The sequence below is a fragment of the Taeniopygia guttata genome, chromosome 3, assembly GCF_048771995.1.
Source record: "Taeniopygia guttata chromosome 3, bTaeGut7.mat, whole genome shotgun sequence".
Lineage (NCBI taxonomy): Eukaryota > Metazoa > Chordata > Aves > Passeriformes > Estrildidae > Taeniopygia > Taeniopygia guttata.
The window spans coordinates 33,504,744-33,520,118 of NC_133027.1; the positions used below are offsets into that span (position 1 = coordinate 33,504,744).

Consider the following 15,375-nt stretch of genomic DNA (forward strand, 5'->3'; position numbering starts at 1 on the left):
TAATATTATCATTGGTTCAGGCCATCAGAGGAAATCATAGCCTTAGCTGAAAGGTGGATTTCAACTCCTTTTTTTTTTACAAATAACTAGAACTAGGTTATCTTTAAGGTCCCTTCCAACCCAAGCCATTCTAAAATGCAGTTCCAACAAGTGTAAGTATGATCTTGACTTCCAGTGGCATCCCTGACACACCGTTCTTTTGCTGCCATTGTTTATGTTATTCCCCAGTGTTATTCTGGTTTCCTTCAATACTATGACATTTCTTTTATGCAGCTATCATACCACAGTCACATGAATGACAGTGTGTTTCTGGAAACTTTAGCTTATTAACTATTATCAGGGTCCCATAAGTACAGGGTCCCTACAGGTACATTCATGTCAGCTTTCAGTAACAGATCCACCTCAAATGACACCTCAGTCATTTACCTAAAACTCTTATCTGCTGGGTTTCTCAAGTCAAATGGTGTTTCAGTGGGCTTCTTTCAGATTCTTTTTGACTTTGAATGTGCTTTGAGCTCCAGTTGGGTTGGTTTTCCTCTGGTTCTGATTTTTTCCAGAATTAATAATTCTGGTTCAAATTTAATTGCTTTAAACTCCTATAATATTTCTGTTGTTTGATTTTAATGGCCTCCTTTTGGGTGACTCAGTGCAAAAGAGTGCACTTCTGCTCATTTTTAGCTTTTTTTTCTTAAATATTTGTCTTAGCAAAGCCATTTGATAAAGTCATCCGTATTTTTGCTGGGGTATTCAGCTCTAATGTGTCCAATTCAATATGAGAACATTATCCTTCAAAAATTCTGGGAAGAATAAAAAAGTCTGTAGTTAACTAGAACTTTTCAGTTCTAGTTAATTTTACTGAGCTGTGTTGAAGCTTTGGCATAAGAAATTATACCGGAGCGAAAAATCACATGCTTCTCTTGCCATATGTAAATATTCCTGATTTTTCTGCAGCTTTCCTCTAGGTCATTTCAAACCCTTCTGTTCCCAGATTAGTTTCTTGATTGTATCCTTCTAGCACAAGGAATGAGACCTGCTATAAACAACTCTGTGCTCGCTGAAAATAGTGGTGTTGAACATCCAAATTTTGGCTTGACTGCACTCTTGAAGAAATTTTCTTTTAGTCAAGGCCAGTTATACCCTTTTCAGCCTACATATCTGAGATTTACAGCATCATCCAGGTGACAGGTTTGCTAGGTAGAAACTCTTACTTGCATAGCAGACAACTTTCCCCAGACTACTTTGAATGGGAGTCGAACTATTCTGGTTTTATGAAAAGGAAGCCCTTGGACTTGGTATGACCTAGTAAATTTCACTGTTTAGTAGTACTCAGAGCATGGAACTTTCTTCAATAATTCTTTATTATTTGTTTCACCTGATATCATAAATTTTAGAATTATAAGCATTTTCCTGTACATAACCCTTCCGGTGTATTTCTTGTATTTTCTTCTTCAAAGCTAGAAAAACTAGTTGGCTTCTGACAGTCAATTTACAATTTAATCCCTTTCAAGTTTACTCTGCTTTTTTTGTGTTCTGTCAGGATGCTGCAATTTTCACACAAGATTTTCAGTTTCAAAAGGATCTTCCTAAATGCAACTGTCTTTAGACTTACTGCTGGCATGCTGAAGTTTAGAAGGCCAATCTTGAACTGCATATCACTGCTTTCCAGCACTATGACACTCACATTCTAAACTGCTATTCTGGAGCTCTTAAAAACCTGTCTTTTTATACTACTGTGCTGCTAAAGCAGTTGAAACAAACAAACAAACAAACAAATTTTAAAAAGTGAAGTTGCATAGACAACTTCTCGGTTTGGATCTTTCCAGAAGAGTCTACCAGATAATTAATGGAAAAGTAAAATGTGAAAGCAAAACCATATTTGCTTACAGTCATACCCATCTGGTTTCTGTAAAGCCTAAAAAGATTGTAGAGAGCAATCTGTTCCATTTTCTGTTTTGTTATGTTTTTAGTCAAAAGGTCTATTTCCTTCCAAAATTAAGTTTTGATGCATGTATGCAAAGTTTTAGATATACTGTGGTGTTCTCATGATTTCATGACATATATTATCTTATGAGATTTTCAATTAAATATATTTAATCTGTAATTTCTCACATCTTTAAGCTGAATAAGTAATATTTTCATGTTGTTAAATTCGATTAACCCACTCAATATTTATTGTACATACATATTCCACGTAGTTTTAAATACAATAAGAAAAATGGCACTGCTTGTCAACTGTTTATGAAATTATATCTTGAGTCTTCCATGCCTCCCATGTCTCTTGAGTTTTACAGTTAAAGGTTGGAAGACTCTTGGGGTATTGTTTGAAAATTCAGACGTTGTTACATGATTTGGTGACATAATTGTAGTGGAATATGGGTGTTTAAGACAGATAGTAGAATCACTGAAAAACCATTGTTGTCCTGTTTCATTTGTATCTAAGAGAAACATTAATCCATTTTAGGAAAATAGTTTGGGGAAACATATATATGTGAAATATAAACACTTTCCTAAAGACTTTTTATCTATACAATGAATACAAGATTTTTCTAAAACAAGAGGAAAGACACTTGTTCTAAAATACTTCTTCCTAAATCAAAGACAAAGTTTGGTTCAATATTAAGTTAAATATTGCCCTGAACAGTTATAGAATATTAAGGCTCTAATTATGGAAGAGGAGAAATAACTGCATAATTAGAAGGAAATCTGTCTTCTTAGTGGTATAATTTTTTATCTGTTAAAAGTATACAGAAGCTTTGATTCCTTGGATGAAAGGGATTCAGAAAGCAGATGTCAACTTCTTTTTCTTACAAACATTAAGCTTGTGTTCAAACCAGGTTTGTCCTTTTCCTCATACAGGGCAATGCCTAGACTCACTCCTCACTCCTTGCTCCTGCTTAAGTGTTTTGTTTTTTCTAGATTTCCTAGATTTTCTTTTGCAGCAGATAAAGACAAGGATCAAACACACATTTGTTCTCAGTCAGTGTGAGAACAATCACCTAGGTTTGCTTATGTTTGGGCTGTTTTTCTTTGTGATTTTGAACCTGGAGTGGTGGATTCTGTCTCTGGCTTTGGAGCATTGGAGCAAGGACTGATCTCATTGAAAATTAGGGGGGATGTATGTAGATCCACTGGTTGTAAGCTTCCAGAGCTGCAAGCTAAAAAATGGAAGATTTTCTCTGAAGTAACTTGCGATTGATAGAGGGTGGGATAGTAAATTAAACTGACAGATAGAAAAACATGGGAATGGCCATTCTGCCTCTGACAGTGCTTACAGTATAAATGTTCAGAGGAGTTTGAACATGTTTTCAAGAACATTTTCCTAGTATTCGTCTCTTTGTGCTTTTCCAGGTGAAGAGTGATTGACTGATTGATTACGTGTATCTGTGGATTTCACTGTCATACAACTGTTGACTTTTCTTTCACCCCATACAAGCTTTCAGCTTTCACAGTGTCCTGTGGCAAGCAATTTGAGGGCACGTTCTGTGACAGCCTTCTACCTTGGTTTGTTCTTGGACCAGCCATCTGCCACTTGCTAGGTTCAGTTGATTCTTGCCATCCATAGTATTGGAAGAGATAATTTTAGGAAGTCAAGCTCTATGTGAGGCAAAGTTATCATTCTTTTAGGAAAAAAAAAAAAAAAAGCCTTATGAGATGAAAAGCATGTTGAAAAACTTATTTTCAGAAATTAATGTATTATGATTCATTAATACCCACAAATAAATGGGTATTTTGCATTACTGTCAGAGTTGCCTGCCCAGTACTAGAGTCACTAAAGCAAAGTAATTGCTATTTATTTCCAGAGCTTCTTGTGCATTTTCTAAAATAGGTAAACTATCAAATCCTTTGAAATGAATGTAGCTGTATTTTTCAGCAGTCATTGTTTTCTGGTATGATTTTAATTAATGGATGAATTTTAATCATTGTTATTATTCAAAACTTAATCTTATTACCTTGGTGTCCTATTACCTATAAAAATGTTATATATATGATGTTTATTTTAAAGACCTGCTTAGGTCACTGGTCTTGCTGCACTTGCAACACTTCTTGCAGGATGAGAATTTAATTTCTTATTATTTTCCTTCAACTAACAGTATATATTATTTCAATTATATGGTTATTTCATGTAGTACACCTACACTTGTAAGTAGGCAAGTCCTCCAAAAACACAAACCACAAAAAAACCCTTTCTCTAATATTGAAGTTAATAACCTGGAAATTTTATTAGATTGTTTTGTTGATTGCTTCTTCCTGGTAGAGACTTTACATGGGATTGTCTGATCTATAACTTCATTTTCAAGTTAGAAATATTATTAAGTAGCCCATTTGATTTGGAAGGACCCACAGTATAACAGATATAGTCACAATCTTTATTTCAGATCCTTTTCTGGAAAAAAAGCAAAACCAAAATCAAACATATTTCACATTTCTACTTCTGAATAATTAATTTTTATAATATTAGAATAAATTTCATAAATAACATATATGTGAGAAGTCAGATTTGAAGTGCATGCCTTGTAGATTGGAATAAAATGTGTCTATAAATTCCCATTATCCTAAGAAATTTCACAGATTCATACTTTTTGGCTATTCTTTCCAACTGAGATAGCTTTGTGACTTATATTTTGGCTTTCTTAAATTGGATAAAGGGGATTAAAATTTGGGTTTTAAAGCTTTTTTCGTCTGCGTTATGTTGCTTGCAAGGCAATTGTGATTCTTACTCCAGTGGAAACATCAGTGCTCTGCTGCTGACATACATAATGTTTTAAAATATGTTGTGGAAATTGTATTACTAGATAAGAATAATAGTGCTTAAGATGTCTTGGGAATTTTTTGTAATTCAGTGTGTCACACTAAGGGCTAGTAACAGATGACCCTGCTAAGTGATGTGTGGAAGAGGCACAATGCATAGATTCCTCAGGGATATAAGTTATCTTCCCATTGGGAGACAGCAAAGAGAATAAATAAACACTTTAAATTCTCTCCAAAGTGTTTTCCAGGGTATGCCAGATAATTATATCTGGACAGATACTATTTTTGCAAGATTCTTACTGTTGCTTCTGAAACCTCTCTAGCATGAGGCTGTCCAGGACTTCTGAAGTGCTGGTGGTACTATCTTGCTCAGGACTAGTGACTGTACATGCTGTATAAATTGTTCTAGGAGTTTAGCTGATGGTCTCTCCTCTGGAATTTAACTGTTACAAATGTGGGTAATTCCTTGACCCTTTCTGCAGTCACATTTGATCTTGATCTGCAAGCAGAATAGTTAAAACTTCGGGATCTACTTGTGAATAAAGTGATACTCAGCATGAGTAAAGACAGAAATAGGATTTCAGAACCTATGGAATAAAACATGAAAATATTTTGAAAATTTGGGCTGTGAGAGTATAAATTTAAATAAGGAATTTCACATGATATTAATTTTGTTTGAGGTACTGAAAGAGTTCATATATTGGTTTGAATTTACTTGGCATGTGAATAATTGACATGATTGTGAGGATTATGATTATTGGGAGGGTTGTTCAGGAAATAGGCGTTTCAAATCACAAAACAAAAACCTCCTAAAGAGACATGGAAATCAGTTAAAAACTGAACCCTGCATCATGACAATTTGTAATTACCTTTTATCTTAACACAGTAGTACTAGAAACAGAACAAAAATATTTTAAAAATACTTTCATGCATACCTGCCTTAAATATTTTAGAGATGCATATCTGCATGCTATTTAAACACTAAACAACAATTATAGATAATCTCTTATCCTACTGTGATTTTGTATACTGTGAATATTGTTGGGTTTGTAAATTTTAATGATCAGAGGTTATTTACATGTTTGCAGAACATCTACTTAAAATAATTTCCGTCCTGTTTTGAAATAAAATGCCTACTATCCAAATGTTCTTAGCTATACTCTAAAAAATGTTTCTCTTGTATTTAGCACTTGAGCAAAGCAATAAGTAACCTGGACAGGGATTCCTCAAAGGAAAACTGAAGGGTCAAGAACAGAATTCCCTGTGAGAATTAAACTTCCTTATTCATAAAATGAGAATGTATTGATTTGTGGAAACAATTCAGTGATTCTTGAAATATATTTCCATTAACCTCTGACCTAGATGGGATGAGTAGATTAAAACAGTGTTGATCCTACTGAAAACTTAGGTTTTCAGCATTCCCTTCATAAACACAAAATTTACCAAATGTGCATTTATTGATAGAGTTTCCAGTCAGTCACTTTTTTCTTGTTTTTCATTATGCTGATTTAGAATCATTTTTCTTAGAAGGTGATGCTGTCAAATATAGCTCCATTTAGGAACTTGTAGTTATAATTATATACTCCTTAGAACTGTAGTTTTAAAATGCTGAAAACCATTTCAGTCTCCCTCTTACATGCAGGCATAGTGAGCACAGAAGTAAGTTTTTCATTTACGTGAGCATCAGTGACTATATATATATATACATGCATACATACATATGTATACACATACACACACACACACACATATATATGTACATAAATACATATATATATATATATATATATATATATATATATATATATATATACATGAGACTTGCTTTATAGATGCACTCTGAACTTTCTGGTGTGTACACGTATGTGCACAGCTACCCATTCACACAAATTGGTGGGCAAGATTAATAGGCCTATTATCTGACTCTGCAGCATTAGGGAACAGTAAAGGCATCCCTTTACTGATTATGCAGCATAAATTTGTATTGGTAGTACTTGCATCAATCATTGCTACCGAAGACATCTAACAAAAGAAATAGAGACACATTTTGTTCAGATTATTAAATGGATTGGAAAGGTTAATAATAAGCCTTGAGCCAGAAAATGTTCTGGACTGATTTTATTTTCCCTTGGTTATATAATGCAATATTTTAAAGTGTGTTTGTCTCCAGAAAAATAATTATCTCAAAAAATACTTTTTTCTTGCAATTATACTTACCCTTTCTCTTCAATATCAGTTCTGCATGATTAAAGCAATTTTCCTTTAATGCAGTAGTATTTGTAGAGGAAGCTAATTAGTTAACTTGTGGATTCTATTATCCATAATCAGATAGTTTACTAAGCTGCAATTAGTTGCATCTTTTAAGACCCAATGAAAATAACACAATTGCTTAACTGCATGGAAGAGCCTGAGGTTATGGGACTAAGTGAAGTGACATAATTTGCCTTTCTAAAACATTTTATATTGATTGCTCAGGTAAAAGGAGTGAATTTTCAAAGCCAATGCTTGAGAATCAAATAATTTTTGCTTGTAATGTTGTACATTTAAGTTCCAAATTACAGGAACTAAGAGCTTAGAACTTCCATTTATGTTTCTACATAGACCTTTTTTTCTGGGTACAGTCACACTTTATCCTGTAGAGTTCCAGGACATGGTATATCAGTGGTTCTAGTTTGGAGTGGGATGTATTGAATGCTGAAGGACCCTGGGAACTACTCATAGCAAAAACTCAGGCATCTAATAGCACACCTAAGGTATTCCTCCTGGCTTACAGCTGCTACTCTGGGGCATGTGAAATGGCAGTAGACATCTACATTCAATCAACTGTGGGCTGCCCCTTGCTTCCCTCCATCAGCTGGAATAGGAATAGGGATAACTATCTCATCTTCTGGGTACCTGTGTTTGGTCAGATGACCCCTACACTGAAAGTCTTTGGAGCAGACTTTCTAGGGCTTCAGAATCATCTATTTCCTAGAAATTCAGTAAATAATTAATAACTCTTATATTTGCAACTTTGAAAGCTGTAGTTTAGTTTAATAAGCAAAGTAAATATATTTAGTTTCTCACTATTAGTTAACAGTTAAAACAATCAGTGTAAAGTCATGATTGTCCTATAGCTGGATGTTTGATATTTGAGGAAACAGACTGTCATATTGCCTGTGATTTGGAAGGAGGTTTTCTCAAATTAGGCAGTTTGATAGGCAGAACTGAACTTTAGAAATATGTAAATACTTAATATATTTTTATGAAACAGTGTAATACTTTTTCATTTTTCACTGTCTGTTCTGGTAAGAATGTCAGTACTGAATTCTTGGTTGCAGCTTCTGAACTATAGATTTTTCTTAGCAGGGTCCAGAGAGACAGAATAGGAGTATGCAGTGCTGGGGATGATATGTTTTGGTAATGAACCTAATTTTCAAGATTTCTACAAAACTCATCAAAATTCTTTTGCTACATTGAGGCTTTGCAATAGGATGGCTGTGGTGTCTTAATTTTGTCTCTGAGGTGGGAGGCTACCTGAAAACCATTACCCCAGAGTGCTTCAACAGAGATTTTAGGTTTAATAACTGCTATCTCAGAAAGCAAAATGAGCAATCTCTGAGCCAACATCTTCCTCAGTTTTTGCTGGAGAAGGTAAAGTGCTGTCTTTTTCTTAGCTTCTAGTGGAATCAAAAATAACTTACATTTTTTATGAAATCAATGACTGTATAATAGATTTCACACTTTGGAAAGTCTTACAGGATGTAATCTAGACTGAGGAAAATGATTTTATGTATTTCCATAGACCCATGTTGAGGCTGTGACCCATCTAGCTTTGTACCACAGATCTAAACAGTTCTTTAGATTTGCTAGAGCTATTGGTCCATTTTCTAAAATATATTATTAATTTTCTAGCAGCTATGATTTTATCTTTCAATTCTGATCATCTACCTACTGTAATTGCAGTCTTTTTCAGAACAAGGTCATCTCCTGTTATTAGTAGATTTTGCTGTTAAGGACACAAAATTTCATTCCAGAGGGACAGTTCTTAAAGGTTTAAGTTTGTATCGTGCCAGTTATTTCCTATGTACAGAAAGCTTCTGTGTAAAATTCCGGTTTCTAGATACAGGACAGGTATATTTATATTGGATAAAGCTATAAGACTTCTAAAAAAATGTTTCATTTGGTCAGTGTCCTTGTTCCAGCTTATTTGACAAACTTAATATTCCACTTTAAGGGGCTCAGAACTGGCTTGTGCATTTTGTATTGACATTGAGATTTGGACTTTTAATTTGCTTTTTGGAGGTGTCACTTGGATAGATGAATTTCTATATTTAGGAGTAAAAAATTATTTCTTGCTTGTTATTTTATTACTCAGAAATCCACCAACTCTAATTATATGCCCAAAACAAACCAAGCTGCTATTGTAGTTGTTTTCCTGTACATCACTATGGTATGTCACAGTCTGTGGATAATTAGGTAAAGCAAACTCTCTCATGAAGAGAAGGTTATGTTGACTTTTTGTTTGGTAGTGTGATGCTGTCTTAGTTGTTTGACTATTACCACAAAAAGGAAAACATTTTTTAGAAGTAATCATACTCTAATGTATGAATGTATAGGTGTCCTGATTATATAAATAATACTGCAATTTTAACAGTATTCCTTAAATTGTCATCTGAGATGTTAGGCTGCAGAAATGTTTTCACACTGCACTTATGTACTGATTTTTCTTATTCCCAGGTCCAGTCTGTGTATGACATCACCCAGTATGAGAATATTTCTCTTTTATGCATGATTCTGGAACAACTTCTTGAAAATGAGACAGAAGAAAGTAACATTTCCAGCTCAAACTATGGGGGAGAAGAAAAAATCAAATTTCTGAAGAACCTTGATCAAGTTATTCTTCATCTCTCAGATGAATTCCCTTTGTTTTCTTTATATTTGTGGAGAGTGAGTGTTCTTTTGAACTCAGGTCAAATGCAAATTGATTAAAACAAGCAGCCTACTTTTTAACCGTGCATTTGTTGTGGGAGTGCATTGGAAAATTTTCAAGCCAGACAGTGATATTGTCCTTATTGAAAAACACTTACTTCAAACTATTATTCTCTACAGCAGTTTTAGACATAATGCAATTTATTTCCAATTCTGAATATAGAAAAAATGTAATAATCCAGGCACCATTTTCAATAAATACTGTTTCTTGTAATAGAAAACGGTGTGGTGGTGTTTGTGCACACAGTGAAAATGAAACAAAGAAAGTTGTTTCAGATGCTGTTTAAAATAAACACTATGAATTTTAAAGTATAATCATAATATTTGTGTAGAGCTTACAAGTTAGGAGACTAATGCCTCTCATTTAAGAGTTGTGTAGCTACTCTATGATTTAGAGACATTATCTGGTTGGTTGAAATTAAAATGTTTATTTTAAACTTGATAACTTATCAGTAAAACATCTTACAGGAAAGACTTGGTTACTGATAATCAAATGAGTCATTACTTGAGCAAAATAAAATCTGGTGCTCAGTTTCACAACTTTCTTACATTCATTGTATACTGCTTGGCTTTACTTGTGTATGCACAAGTTTAGGTACAATAGGCCTAATTCACTCTTGTTTGAGTAATGATTTCAGAGATTTAATCTTAAAAAGGGTAACTCATTTAATAGTTATTTTAAACCTTTCTGTTCAAAATTAATGAATATTGCTAAAATCCCCTTTGGTATATTTACATATTATCTGATATTTAATAGGATTTTTTTTCTGTGTGATGATATTATATTCATAGTAATAATTAAAGTAACATATTTTAACAGAAATTATTTTAAATGTCTTTAAAGTGTGAGCTCAACAATATGTTAACTGAACCATAGTCTTTGATAAATCTAAAGAAAAATGATTATAATTAATTGCTCTTTTTTCTGTTAGATAAACAAGATTTTATTTTTATTATGTCTCCTATAAATGTATATTCACTATAGATACAAAATATTTTGAGCATTAGTCCTTGTCCTTCCCCTTGAAATTGTCAATCAATTTTTTGTCAGGAAAATTCTCAGAAACACCAGTATCTTGTTAATTTGAATGCATTTATTTTGTAATAAACCTCTGCTTTATATATATGCAAAGTACATTGGTACTTAAAAAACATGTGGCTTTGATGGTGAATTGGCTCCCCAGAGAGTGTTTCTTAGGTAAGACACTGGCCCCTGTTCTGTTTCTTAAACTTCCTATTTGCTATGCCATATTGTAACCTTTGTTTAATGCTTTCTTCTAGCTAACTTTCTTCCAACAGAAATGTTTGATTTGCAAAACAAGTGTTCCTGACTATTCACATGAGAAAATCAGATAAGTTGAACCAAACTAAAGAAAATAAATCAGTGTGTAAATTTGGTAGCTGCTCAGGAACTACTGTGCCCTTTTTGTTTCTGCTTTACTTGTTTGTTTCTTTCGTTCTGGTGGAGGATCAGTTCTTCCTTCTCCCTCCACAGCACTGAAAGCATGATTGCAAAAACAGAAAGGAAAGGGATAAACAAAATGAACAGTTATTTAATTGATATAATAATTTTCATTTTAATTTTAAAAAAAAAGCTTCATTCAAATATAGTAAGTAACCAAAAGACACAAAACGCAAAAGGATACTGGCATCTTTAAAATAGCAAAATGTGCATTGTTTCAAGCCTGTTATTTGAATGAAAAGTTTCAACCCTAGATTTTACACCATATGTGCTCATTGATTGGCAAAATGTATTTTTGTTGTTAGTAAAGCAACTCGGGCAAAAAGGGACACATATTTTCTTCTTTGCAGATTGTAGCACTTTCTCACAAGTAAGCTCTCTAGGCCACTGAAAAAGCAATGGATATTTTGGGAAATATGTGAATTTTGAAATAACTGCTCGCTTGAGACATGATTTCTGAATTTTTCTTTTTCAAAGCATGCAAAAAGACAAGGTTTTGTATCCAGAGATGACACAACTACATGGCACTTACACTGTGATAGGGATTTGGAACAGTTGTGCCACTTTGAAAGTGTTGCGGTGTAGAGAGAGAGTCCCCCTTGCAATGCCATTGCAGCAGTCTAGGCACACACTCACCTCTCTGAAAAAGTGCTGTTAGCTGGTCAGCTGGGCTCTCCTATCTGCTTAGTGCAGAATTAAATAGGGCAGTGAACCACATTAATGAGCTTTGATGTGAGCAACAATCCCTGTGATCAGAATACTTACTAGATTGTTGTCTATTGTTTCTGGGAGATTTTCACTAAGATGGGACTTGCCTCAATATGAAAATGTGCAAAGGTAGACTTACACATTTAGATGTCTCCTTGTGGCTGAGATATCTAATCTATGAAATAAAGTGTTTTGGTCTGGGTATCCAGCTGCTACCCCAAAGGACTGCAGATCTTCTCTAAGTCTTGTGTCACATTTCCTCTCTTCCTGTAGATGCCTCTGATAACCCTGAAGCATCTTTAGTGTCACTGTCACTTCAAAGTGTCCGCTTAGACAACCAAACAGTGATGATAGCATGAGCTTAGGTGTGTAACTCACTGCCACAAACATGCATTTAGGTGTCTTAATCTGAAAACTAAACCCCACATTTGTGATACCTTCTATGTTTTAGAGTAGGAAATGGTAGGTTTAAATGCATCCAGGTTATAGGAAGCCTGCCTGCAGGTTTAAACTAAGTCTTCAAGTACTTACTTAGTAGGTTTGACCATGTCCAAGTTTTACCTGTCTGGCCTCCAGAGAGGAATACCAAAACCAGAGAAAGTGCTCTTTGCTGAATGTAGACTATTGGATGTCTCAAAAGAACAATCTCAAGGTCCAATGTGCTGAGCATAACATCTCATAGACTTAAATAGGAAGCACTGAAAATAATTTGGTCTGACCTGTCATTGTTCTCTGGAGTGTTTTACATGATTTACCCTTGGAGTTTTAAAATGAACAGTTCAAGGATATTTCTTTTGTCTTGCACATCTCTTTTTCTGTAAATACATGTACTTTAGATGTTGGCAAAATGTTATTCTGGAAATGCAAATTGTCCAGCCTTATAAAAACAAATGTGTATATAAGCACACACAGTTAAATTATATATTTATATGGTTGAATTAGCAATGTTTATTTTTTAGTAGCCTAATAACAGTTTATGATTTTATAATTTGTTGTTCTGCCACATTCATAGCTTTCTGGGTGACTGACTTTCATGCCTGTCTCTATCTGTTTTAAAAACAATTTTGTGGTAGAGAATCTCGTTTTATGAAAAAAATTATGAGACGAAGAAAATAAATCTTTATTCTGTTGCTGCTCTATTGACTGTTCTATTCCCTGAAGAGTTTTGCATGCCTACTAAATGGCAACAGTGGGTGGGATTTTGAAGTGGACTGTCTCATAATGTTATTGTAAACATAGTTTGGAATATTTTCATAATCTGTTTATAATTTATTGATTTTACAAGTTATTACTTATATGTTGGTTATAGTGAAAGTGAATTTGCAGCTTATTTTAATCCTGTAATAATATTTTTTTCATTCAGTTATCCATGCAGTACTGTCTGATATATTTTGTAGTTTACTGTGGTGCAACATTAGTTGATGTTCACAGGATGATAGGAAAATTTGGGTTGGAGGCAACTTCAAGGTCTCTAGTCCAACTTCCTGCTTCAATCAACATTAGTTGTGGGATCAAATCACTGTTGGTTAAACCAATGTTGTCTTGCTATTTCAGCATTCAGTCAGGTATTGAAAACTCTCTGCTAGGAGACGGAGCCTAGATCTGCTCTTTTGCTTGGCTGTCTTCATGGTGAAAAAATGTTCCCTTGTGCACAGTCTGAACTGGTATACAGTTGCTTCTTTATGATCAGTGTCTTAAGTCTTTTAACCACCCATAGCCTGGATCTGTCCGTTTGATATCCTTCCCATAGGCACTGGAGGCTGCTGTTGGTTCCCAGCTGATCAGGCCCAGCCCCCTTAACCTCCCTGGCAGCACAGATGCTGGAGCCCCAGGCCGAGTTCAGTAGCCCTGTGCTGAATACGCTTCCCTTTATCCACATCTTTTTACTGGGGGCCCAAAATGGGCATAGTAAAGCTGCAGTTAACAGGTGCTGATTAGAGGGAGGTAATCCCTTCCCTTAAACTGTGCTCCTGCTGGCACAGCCCAGGATGCCCTTGGCACTCATCACTGCCACAGGCACTGCAGGCTCACAGCTCACTGCCCGCCAGTTCCCCAAGAGCTTTGCCTGCACAAATGCTGTCCAGCCAGGCACTCCCAAACTGGATCACTGAAAAGGAGACTTCCTTCCCAGGCTGGACACTTTGCACTGGTCCTTCCTGAAGTGCAAGTCTGTGATCAGCTTGAGAGAGAAGTAGTTAAAAACTACAGTCAAGTGAAATCAGAGGACTACATTAACATTAGCATCTTATTGTATTTCAGTTTAATAATGAAAAGAAGTGTGAGTTTTAAAGTATTTTTAATTATTCATAATGCTAAGCACAAACACAGGAAAAGCAAAGGACGTTTGTTGTGTTTGTTTTCATTCTCTGAGCAGCTGTCCATGTATGTATGTTTCCCTTTAGAACTCAAAGAAGTTTTATTGATTTTTTGCTTCAGTAGCTATATACTTCTAGTTTCCTGGATTGTGCTTTTTTTGTGTGTGTCACATGCCAGTTAGTTTTTTTTATGTTCTGCAGTTCTTAATTGCCTTGATTTGCGACAATTTCTGCAACTTCATCCAGATGGTCTGTTTCACTTAGGCCGTTATTAAATCAGCTCCCCCTTATGTAAATTGTTCCACCTTCTTTATCTTTTCGTTTTTCCTGTTTTGCCTATAAGTAAATTTACTTAGTCTGCACCTGCTTCTTTAATTGAACAAACAAAGTTAGTTTACAGCCTTGCTTTAATTAAGCCATTCTTTCACTATGGTTTCTTCTAAACTTGCTGATTTCAAATTCGTCTTGAATTTTTAGGGGTTATGCCACCCTTAAAATAGTTATACTGCTCATCCTTGAGAAGAGCACTGTTGGCATATCACCTGCTTATCAGACTTGAGTTCATGTTTGAGACAGTCTTCCAAATTATACTTAAGGAAACATTCCCTGCAAACCAGTAACATCCCCCAGTGAACAGAAATATTTTCCAGATCTTTGTTCTTTGTTTGGGGTTCTTTAAAAGGGAACAACCTTTTTTTTTTTTTTTTGATATTTGATATTATTTTTGATATTATTTTTTTTCTGTTAGTTGCCACTTTTTAAGGCAAACATGCTAACTGTTTCAAATGAGACTTTGTTTTTCTCTTTTGTTTTTATATGGAATGCCCTTGTGAGTAGAGAAAATTTATAAGAAACTATGCAACACTTTAAATGTTAGGCCACCACCATTAGAATGTAATAGATTTTTTGGTAGGTTTTTAGTGCAGCAATTTGTTCTACTTTTCAGAAAATAGATTGTAGTCTTTGAGCTGTCAAAAGTCTACTCATATATTAGAAGCTAATAGAAGCACAAAGGAAGCCTGTTCCACATGGATACTACTAAAGTTCCTTGTGTGACTAAGGTATGATTGCAAGCACCAGCATGTGACATTAATGTATACTCTTGGGGAGCATACTCAACTTCACTTTTTTCTTCGTAATGATTATATAAACCAAAACTGACATCTCAAA

The 15,375-nt window shown here is 34.6% G+C and overlaps 1 protein-coding gene across 5 annotated transcripts in view; it reads left to right on the top strand.

The window, feature by feature from the left end:
• MEI4 (meiotic double-stranded break formation protein 4) overlaps positions 1–13,027 on the top strand; it is a 129,392-nt gene extending 116,365 nt beyond the window's left edge. For all 5 annotated transcript variants that reach the window (XM_041715070.2, XM_072926599.1, XM_030267485.4 and 2 more), the window contains one exon: positions 9,469–13,027. In XM_041715070.2, coding sequence (XP_041571004.2) covers positions 9,469–9,720 — 252 coding nt within the window. In that variant the 3' untranslated portion in view covers positions 9,721–13,027. The remainder of the gene's footprint in view (positions 1–9,468) is intronic.
• Positions 13,028–15,375: the final 2,348 nt, after the last annotated feature.